Genomic DNA, 10,798 nt, shown 5'->3' on the forward strand with positions numbered 1-10,798 from the left:
TTTGTTGATTGGTTAGATGAAGAACAAAGTTTAGAAAGCATGATTAGAGGAGAGTAGAGTGAATTACCCTATACACTTGAGAGTTAGAGTGATATACACTACCAGTGAGTGTTCAATGCTTGATTCTATGTTCCCTGCTATCATGAGCTATCTTATTACAAGTTTATTTACTTTTTATTTGAATTAGTGAAATCTGATTTATGTTTGTCTTGAAGAGCTTATTTACTTTTAACCAAGTAGGTAGAAACATTTTGCATGTAGTTGCATTCATACAGATAGGTTGTATTTCATACATTCTATCATTCCTCTTCACTCCTTTATAGCTTCTCTTGAGCTTAGCATGAGGACATGCTAATGTTTAAGTGTGGGGAGGTTGATAAACCACTATTTTATGGTTTATCTTGTGCTCAATTGAGTGGTTTTTATCAACTCTTTACCCACTTATTCATACTATTTGCATGGTTTTACATTTGCCTTCCTAATTATGTGCTTTGATTGAAAACATGCTTCTTTGGCCTTAAGTTCCCTATGTTTAATCCTCTCTTATTACCATTAGATGCCTTGATATGTGTGTTAAGTGATTTCAGAGATTACAGGGCAGGAATGGCTCAGAGGATGGAAAAGAAGCATGCAAAAGTGGAAGGAATACAAGAAGTTGGAGAAATTGCTAAAGCTGTCCAGCCTGACCTCTTCGCACTCAAACGGCTATAACTTTAGCTACAGAGGTCCAAATGACGCGGTTCCAGTTGCGTTGGAAAACTAACGTCTGGGGCTTCGATTTGATATATAATATGCCATAGTTTCTTTGATGCTAGGCGACACAAACGCGTGCTTCACATGGATGCATCGCAGTGGCGAAGATCAGCATGGTAGATTTCTTCTCCAGCGATTTCTGGGCTATTTTCGACCAAGTTTGCGGCCCAGAAAACACAGATTAGAGGCTATAAAGTGGAGGAATGCATCCATTCATCATACACAAGCTTATTCATAATTTTTAGTTTTAGATGTAGTTTTTAGAGAGAGAGGTTCTCTCCTCTCTCTTAGGATTTAGGATTTAGATTTTTAGAATTAGGATTCCTCTCAGTTTATGGTTATTTCTCAATTTCAGGTTCAATGTTCTTCAATTTATATTTCTCTTCTACTTTTAGATACTTTAATACTTTTATCTGTTAATTACTTATGTTGCCCATTTGATTTATGAATCTTTCCATGTTAGGACTTAAATTTATGTTTAAATACAATTTGAGGTATTTCAGATTTATGATTGTTTTATTCTATTTAAGATTGCTTTTAATTTAATTTAGATAATTTCTTCCTTTTGGCTCTGGTTAAGTAATTGGTGACGCTTGAGTTCTCAAATAAAGCAGTGGTTGAAATTGGGAGTTGCTAATTCCAATAACTCTAGTCCTTTCTTAGGAATTGACTAGGACCCGAGGATCAAACTAATTAGTCTACTTGACTTTCTTTTGTTTTAGTAAAGGTTAACTTAGTGGGATTAAAACCCAATTCTCACCACATCTGATAAGGATAACAAGGACAGGATTTCCAGTTCTAATACCTTGCCAAAAGTTTATTTTATTACTATTTTATTTTTCTTATTATTTAACATACTTCTTCCTTACTTTCAAAACCCCCAATTTACAAGACTCATAACCAATAATAAGAACACCTCCCTGCAATTCCTTGAGAAGACGACCCGAGATTTAAATACTCGGTCATCAATTTTAAAGGGGTTTGTTACTTGTGACAACCAAAACGTTTGTAAGAAAGGACTTTTGTTGGTTTAGAAGCTATACCTGCAATGAGGATTTATCTGCGAATTTCTAGACCACGCAAAAGTTCTCTCTTCAGGGACCATGGAAGGATATATGCCAGTTGCAGCTCAAGGATAGCAGTGTAAGAGATAAGATGATTGTTGGGTTGTCTTTGGAGATGGGTGATGGAAGAAGGACTCGATTCTGGGAAGATGTCTGGCTACAAGGTGGTTCGCTTAAGATGAGATTTCTGAGACTTTTCTCTATCTCAAACCAGAAAGGATCTGTCATAGGGGATTGTGGGTTTTGGAATGGGATAGAGTGGATTTGAAACTTCCAGTAGAAGCGAGACTTATATCAATGGGAGTTGAAATTAGTGGACCTTTTGTATGAGTCTTTAAGGCCTGTAAAACTAGCATGTAATAAGCAAGACAGAGTTGTCTGGAAGTTTGACAATGAAGGAATTTTTTCAACTAACTCTTTTGTGTAGGTGGTGCAGTTAGATACTCTTCCGGAGGATATCACCAGCTACAGTTTCACCAGAACCATATGGAAAGGTTTGGTTCCACCACGAGTGGAGTTATTTACTTGGTTTGCTTTGATAGAAAGAGTAAATACTAAAGAAAGACTACTTAGATTTGGGATTATTAGTCATGGAGACAACATATGTGGATTATGTAAAAGAGATGTTGAACATATTCACCACTTGTTTTTGGGTTGTGAGTTTACTTGGCAGGTGTGGTGTCGATGGCTTTCTGATTTCGGGAGATCGTGGTCTATCCCGGGCTCAATAAAAGAACATTTTGTGAGTTGGACAAGCGTTGTTAACAGAAAGGAGGAGTGAAACAAGTGGATGATATGCTTCTGTGCGGTTACTTGGAATGTTTGGCTAGAGAGGAACAGGCGGATTTTTAATAACAAAGAAGGTGGTCCAGAAGAGGTGTTTCAGAGATCTTTGACCAGTTATAGAGAGTGGAGTAGTTTGGATTCCTTTTGTTGTTGATGGCAATGCCGGAGATGACATCAGGGATAGTTTGCTTTCTTTTGTTTTTATTTCCCTTTATGATCATGGTTGCAGTTTCGTCGTATGTTGTTCCACTGTATTGTGTTGAGCTCTCTTGTTAAAAAAAAACAAGTTCATGTCACAGATCACGATAACAACAACAAGTTGCACAAATAGAAATTTAATTTTAAATTATAATAACAACACACAGAAGGAAATTGATTGAAACAGATTTCATAAATACAAATTTAATTTCAACAATATCAATAAAAAGAGCAACACAACAATTAAGTACAACTTTGAATCCTTCCATTAATCATTTCAGATCCTTTTCATTCAGACCAGGAAAAAAAGAAAAAAATTAAATCTACATTAAAGTTGAAGTTTCAGTGCATCAAAGTTAAGTCTAATTCTAGAAGAACCTAAAAAAGGGGATGGCATCAATGAGAAGGAGAAGTAAAGTGACAGACTTACCATAATTAATGGCGACAGTGAGCAATACTTGTTATTGTAGACTTCCTATGAACAACGAAAAAAGCCACACAGCCTAGCTCTTGCGACAACAATAAGAGAGAAATCGCCAAGGGAAGGATGCGAGCAATACGGCCCGTGATTCCAGGAAACTTGCCCGTGGAAGTACTTGCACGACCTATGGAGAAGCTATACACGGCCCATGAAAATCCTCATAAACCCTGCCGGTGAACTCTTCCCCTTCCTCCAATCGCTGGTGACTAGGGAGTGACTTGGAAACTCTTCGAGGAATGACAAATTGGTAGAAAATGCTAGAACAGAAAAAATGATGTGAAATGGCAGTAAATGAGTGAAAATTAAAAATGATGGAGACTCAGGTTTGGTGGGCAAAAAAATAGAGTAAAAATCAGGGTATAATTTGAGAGAGACACAAAGATGTTTACGGGGATTTATTTTGGCGATTATCAGTTAAAATTTTTAAATTTGGGTAGAAGACGATCGAACCAGTAAGTTGAGAGAGAGATAAAACGCGTGTTATTTCTATCCACAGTGTGAAGGAAAAAACGAAGTTTGAACAAAACATATACAGGTTATCACTAATTGTTGGGCAAACCCTGGAGAGCTTTCGACCACCGAGGAGATTTCGGGGAGGAATCAAGCGAGAGAACATAAGATGAGAAGACACCACATCCAACTCAAAACCTTAAGGTAATAAGTTAATGGGTCTCTCATCTTATAAACTCCTCACTCTTCCTTGCTTTCTTTGATGTGGGACTAACTTCAACACTCCTCACACTTGCAACATTAACAATCTTCCCCTCAAGTGTGAGCCTCCACATCAAGCATCAACTCCCATCTAACTCCTCCACCACATATGAATATTCGTCCATCATACTGCCGCAAAACACCGCGGGACACGCCGCCCGGACCACCTTTGCCGGGAAGATTTTCGATGCTTCACCTTGAATACCCCTTAAAACCACCAGACCGATTAATCATCGGCTCCGATACCACTATGTTGGGCCAACTCAACAAAAGTTTAAAATAAGAACCTGTCTAACAGCGGAAACACCAAAAATAATTTTTTCACAACCTGTGCAATTAAATGGGCAATACCAAAGATACTCCAAACAACAAATATAATGACAGAAATTAAATAACCAGACATACTCCAAACAACAAATATAATGACAGAAATTAAATAACCAGACCAGCTAAGACGAGCCATCGGTGATGGTCATATGCATAGTAGTATGTTTACGTTTAGAGAGCTGAGAATAATAAAAATCAATCAATAAAAGACAAAGATAATTATAATAGAAATTTATTTGGTGAAGTATAAAGTTAGATCAAATATATATATGTAATTAAATTTTTTAAACAAATATGCATTACACATAATATTTTATTGTAAAAAGAACAATTTTCACTTTTTTTTTTGTGAAAAATATTTTTTCATCGTAACATTACCGATTATAATTCATTGAATTTTGGAATTTTTGATCCTCCAGTTACCACTTGTCAAAAATTTCCAAAAAGTTCAGCTAACATCGTGTTAGAGACGAATAAAGATGAAGGAATAATATAACCTCCTAAAGCATCTTTTGAAGGCTCACTTACCTCATACGCTTTCTCCTTTACTTTGGCCTCAATGTGCAGCTTTAATTGTTTAAACTTCTTTATTTATTTACTAACTGTCTTTCCCGCCTCTATGTTAATGCAATTACCAAAATGACCATTACGTTTCATACGCTACAAATATTTGAGAGTGATGAATTAGTCTTTTCCACAAGAAAAATTGCCATCTTCTCGAAAGCTATAGAAGAAAGACAAACGAATCTAGTATCTAGGAAAGTGTTAAGTGAGCAATATAACGGGCAGCGATTATGTGCTAGTCTACCACAAATTTTTTTTTTTTTTTCCATTCTAAAAGATTATCTTTGTCTTCCAAAAAAGAAAAAAAAAATAAAGACTATCTTTGTCATATAACCTTTACGAAGTTGTGGAATTTTAAAAAGTGGCTTCTCCTAATTATCAAAGCGTTTAAATTAAGCAAATGCAAGTATAGCATCTATGCTCCGCTAGCAAAGTTATAAAGTGCGTCGACATTGTATCTCAAATTTTCAAAAGTATATAGAATTAGTAACTAATGGTAAAATATTAAAAATAAAATATTACTTCATGTAAAGTAGCTTGAAGGGGAAAAAAAACACACTATAATCCAAATAACTATAATAACAGCATGTTAATATATAAAAATATTCTGTTCACTTAAATTGTGACCATAGAGAATAAATATTGTTGCTCAACAGCATTATATGTTTGAATTAAATCTCGTAATAAACTAATAAGACACTCGTATATATTCTTTGGTTCAAAAAAAAGAAACAAGAAATAATAAAGGGACTGAGTGTGTTAGCCTTGAGCACCTTTGGCACCAAGTTCCTCAACCCCAATCTGCTAAAGTGTCTTGAAATTGCAACTTTAAGATTTATATGAAGTGGAAGCTGAAGAGAATCATTTCATTCAGAGAGAAAAGCAAGGCAAAGCTGCATAGTAAAATATTGAAACAAAGACAGTAAACAACAAAGGAGTTATCATCACAAAATGATAAGCATTTGTAAAAAAAGACCCTGTTTCATATCAGACCTTAAAAGGTATAACACAAAGTCTTAAATTTTATATTCTCAATTATTCATATCTTTGTCTCTCTGATTTTTACTATCTCACTTCACTTCTTCTATTTCAGGTGCTTCACTAAAAACTCCTGTGAAAATTTAAGAGGTTAATGAGATTGGAACATATCATAGAAGTTACACACTTTCACTTATCACTAAGTTTTTTCAAAGAAAAAAAAAGGAGGGTGAAGCTTGCAAGTTATTCAAAAATGGGTTCACAATCTGCTCCACCTAAGGCGAACCAGGATGACTACAAGCTGAAAGACACAAAGCCGGTGCTCGGAGAACGGTGGCCACACGGAGGACAACGTGGCGGAAGCGGATGGATCTACACCGAGAGAGCAACAAGCACATACGACCTTGTCGAACAGATGTTTTACCTCTACGTTCGAGTCGAAAAGGCGAAGGACTTGCCTCCAAACCAAGTAACTGGAAGTGTTGACCCTTATGTGGAAGTAAAAGTTGGCAACTATAAAGGGAAAACAAGACACTTTGAGAAGAAAAGCAACCCTGAATGGAAACAAGTCTTTGCATTCTCAAAGGACAAGATACAATCCTCTGTTGTTGAGGTTTATGTAAGGGACAAAGAAATGGTTGCTAGAGATGATTACATTGGAAAAGTTGTATTTGACATGCATGAAGTTCCAACGAGGGTTCCACCAGATAGCCCTTTAGCTCCTCAATGGTATAGATTAGAGGGTAGAAGGGGTGAAACCAAGGTGAGCCACTGCCACTATGATATACAAATTCTTCATTTTTATTCACTTAATCGTATCGCCTCAAACAGGGAGCCAACACTTCTGTCAATATTTATGATTTATAATTTAGGATTTAAAATTTAATATTTAGTGTTTAGAGTGTTGGTCAAATATTAGGCCCCAAATAATAAATGTTATTGATCAATTAACATTGTTCTCCTATTAGTGCAGTTAAATTCTTTCTATCCATAGAAATAGACATAACGATAGAGAGAGACTTTATGTCTCTATCTCTATCTAAACAATCAAACAAGTTCTTATATTTACTATCTCCATCTAAACACTATTTAAATGCAGTGAAAATTCTCAAACGTGAGAATTGTGGAATGTACTTATCATACTCATTCTGTATGGCTGAGTTTGGTTGCTATCCATGCTGATCGGAGACATGAATACGGTGACAAATGTTCATTGTTTGTAAGGACATGCTGACACACAATTATATATAAAATACATGTATTTAGCATCTTACTAAAAGGTTGAAACACAAATATTAGACATGAGACATGGGTTTTTTTGTTTATAATTTTATCCCATAAAATTTTTTAAAATTCCACTTTCTATCCTCATCAACTTCATCACCAACATCATCTTTTGCATTAGGAGTAAAATTGGTTCTTAAAGATAAATGTGTTTGATCTTATTAGTGTCTTATCAACTAACAAACTACATGTATTCATGTGTATCTGTGTTTGGGTATATGTGTGTCTTTATGCTTGTGTCTTCGTTATTATGATAGAGTAATTTTTTTTGAGCTTTTGACTTATGAAAAGTAGTAGTATTAATGTCTGGGAAAATTTTCAAAATCAAATTGTAGCTTTTTAAGAAGTTATTTAAGAACTTATAAAGAAATTAAAAAAAATTACTTCTCTCATAATACTATTACTTTTTATCACATTTTTTTTAAAATAAATACTTTAGAACTAAAATTCCAAACACAAAATAACTTATTTATTAACTACTTTTAATGTAGGCATTTATTATTTAAATTATTTTTTCAAAAAGAGATTAATTAAGTTATTTTTCCAAACTAAAACTTAATACTTAATACTGGTATTCGTATTTGTGCTAAGCAGGTGAGGGGAGAAATCATGCTAGCAGTATGGATGGGGACACAAGCTGATGAAGCATTCCCTGAAGCATGGCATTCAGATTCAGCTTCAGTTCATGGAGAAGGAGTATATACAATAAGATCAAAGGTTTATGTTAATCCAAAGTTATGGTATGTTAGAGTCAATGTCATTGAAGCGCAAGACATTGAACCGCAGGACAAAAGCCAGCCACCACAAGCTTTTGTGAAGGCTCAGGTGGGACAACAAGTCTTGAAGACTAAGCTTTCGCCGACGAAGACGCCAAATCCAATGTGGAATGAAGATCTTGTGTTTGTAGCAGCAGAGCCATTTGAGGAGCAGCTTGTGATCACCGTGGAGAACAAGTCTACGCCGGCGAAAGACGAGGTTGTTGGGAGGTTGTGCGTGCCATTGAACAAGTTTGAGGTCCGGCTCGACCACAGGCCGGTGCATTCGCGTTGGTTCAATCTTGAGAGGTTTGGGTTTGGTGTTCTTGAGGGTGATAAGAGGCATGAGCTCAAATTCTCAAGTAGGATTCACCTTAGAGTGTGTCTTGAAGGTGCATACCATGTGCTTGATGAATCAACTATGTACATTAGTGATACGCGGCCTACTGCGCGGCAGCTCTGGAAGCAGCCTATTGGGATTCTTGAAGTTGGAATACTGAGTGCTCAAGGCTTGCAGCCGATGAAGACGAACGACGGAAAGTCTTCAACGGATGCCTATTGTGTTGCCAAATATGGACAGAAATGGGTGAGAACCAGGACAATAACAGAGAGTTTCAATCCAAAATGGAATGAGCAATACACTTGGGAAGTTTATGATCCTTGCACTGTCATAACCTTGGGTGTTTTTGACAACTGCCATTTGGGTGGAGGAAGTGGATCAAAAAATGATTCAAGAATTGGAAAAGTGAGGATTCGTTTATCAACATTGGAAATGGATAGAATCTACACAAACTCTTACCCTTTACTTGTTCTTAGTCCCAAAGGATTGAAGAAAATGGGAGAAGTTCAATTGGCGATTCGATTTACGTGCCTCTCTTTGGCTCACATAATCTACCTTTATGGACACCCTTTGTTACCAAAAATGCATTACTTGCATCCATTCACAGTGAACCAATTAGATGGATTGAGGTACCAAGCTATGAATATTGTTGCTGTGAGACTTGGTAGAGCTGAACCACCATTGAGAAAAGAGGTTGTGGAATACATGCTTGATGTGGATTCTCATATATGGAGCTTGAGAAGAAGCAAAGCAAATTTCTTTAGAATTGTGTCCCTTTTTTCAGGTGCAATTTCTATGACTAGGTGGCTTGGTGAGGTTCAACAATGGAAGAATCCAATTACAACAATTCTAGTCCATGTTCTGTTCTTCATTTTGATATGTTACCCTGAACTGATCCTCCCTACTATTTTCCTCTACATGTTCCTCATTGGAATATGGAACTTTAGGTTCCGGCCGAGGCATCCGCCTCACATGGACACCAAGCTTTCGTGGGCGGAGGCAGCACATCCGGATGAACTCGACGAGGAATTCGATACTTTTCCAACTTCTAAGGCGCAGGATGTGGTCAAAATGAGGTATGATAGACTAAGAAGTGTAGCTGGAAGAATACAAACGGTTGTTGGAGACATTGCAACTCAAGGTGAGAGGCTTCAAGCATTATTGAGTTGGAGGGATCCAAGAGCAACAAGTTTGTTTGTGATTTTCTGCCTTATAGCTGCGGTGGCGCTATACATAACGCCGTTCAAGATGGTTTCTGTTGTTGCCGGAATATTCTGGCTCCGGCACCCCAAGTTTAGAAGTAAGTTACCCTCTCTGCCTAGCAACTTCTTCAAGAGGTTACCGTCTCGCGCCGATGGCATGCTTTGAAGCATGTATAGTTTCTAGAAATTCAGTACAGGACATGGATGCAATTTGTTTTGGTTCACTGCTTTTTGTGATTAGTTACATGTTTTGTTTTAGAACAAATTCATTATGTAATAGGTGGAAATGGGAGATCAAAGGTAACTATGCTTTGAAGGCTCCAACACTGCAAAAGAGAGAACATTTATGCAGATTAGCTTCTTTGTATGATTGTATCATTGAATTATCATTTTTTTGGTTCCTACTTTGTGGTGACTAGTGATGCAGAGTGGCCATAAGATTATTTCTTGTAAAAGTTTAATTCGTGTTGATTTGGGATTATGACTTAAAACTAAATATTAATCTGTAACATCTTTATCTATTACCAAAACCAAGCAAAATGTTTAACTAAGTAGTAAGTCCAACCAAGATGTTATAATGTGTTCCACATCCACGCGTATGCTCTTCTTTTTTTTCTTCTTTCTTTTCTCGTTTGAATTTCTTGGATCTCCTGTTTCCTTTTCCTCCTCCTCCATCATCATTATCATCATCAACGTTATTGTTATATCATTATTGTAATTATCATCACCACACCTCTTCTTCCTCCTCTTTCTCCTCCCTCTTTCTTTTTTCTTTGAATTTCTTCACATTCTTCCGTAAATTGTTGCAAGAGCATATCGACGCCAAGCAAGATAAACATTCGGCTAAAGTAGCCATGATATTTCCTTGACTCTTTTGGATCTCTTCTTACTTTTGGAGAAACACTTGGAGTGCTTCCTCTATTGAGGTTTGTAGAGAAAAAGAGAGTTCATCATTTGGGAGAAGGTCTTCATATATGGAAGATGGTTCATATTGATAAGGGTATTGAAGTGGTGTATATGGAGGTAATTGGTCAAGGGCGGCTTGAAAGTATTAGTGTTAGAATGGTGGTGATTTTAAGTGTGGTTCATATGACTCATATGGTTGTTCTTGAGGCACATAAAGTTGGTGATATGGTAGACATGGATTAGGATCATATGGAGGTGTTTGGTGGTAAAATAGGACTTGTGAGTATTGTGGTTGAGGGTGATGTTAAAGAGGTGGTTCATAGACATATGGTGGTTGAGGTTCTTAACCGTAGTGAGACCCACCATATCCATTGGATTGGTATGCACCATAGGAGAATTGTGCTCATAGTGACATGGAGGAGGTTGTTATCATGAAGGTTGTCCATATG

The 10,798-nt window shown here is 36.6% G+C and overlaps 1 protein-coding gene across 1 annotated transcript; it reads left to right on the forward strand.

Moving 5' to 3' along the window:
- LOC107625495 (FT-interacting protein 1) lies at window positions 5,599-9,964 on the forward strand. Its single transcript, XM_016328140.2, has 3 exons — window positions 5,599-5,885; window positions 5,978-6,625; window positions 7,741-9,964. The coding sequence occupies exons 2-3, from the start codon at window positions 6,017-6,019 to the stop codon at window positions 9,607-9,609; spliced, it is 2,478 nt and encodes an 825-aa protein (XP_016183626.1). The 5' UTR covers window positions 5,599-5,885; window positions 5,978-6,016; the 3' UTR covers window positions 9,610-9,964.

The sequence above is a fragment of the Arachis ipaensis genome, chromosome B02 (assembly GCF_000816755.2).
Source record: "Arachis ipaensis cultivar K30076 chromosome B02, Araip1.1, whole genome shotgun sequence".
Classification (NCBI taxonomy): domain Eukaryota; kingdom Viridiplantae; phylum Streptophyta; class Magnoliopsida; order Fabales; family Fabaceae; genus Arachis; species Arachis ipaensis.

Excerpts from the sequence above, each read along its gene's own strand:
- LOC107625495 (XM_016328140.2), top strand. The coding sequence starts at position 6,017 with ATGAGATTGGAACATATCATAGAAGTTACACACTTTCACTTATCACTA. Across the intron at positions 6,626-7,740 it reads GTAGAAGGGGTGAAACCAAG|GTGAGGGGAGAAATCATGCT; the intron begins GTGAGCCACTGC and ends TGTGCTAAGCAG.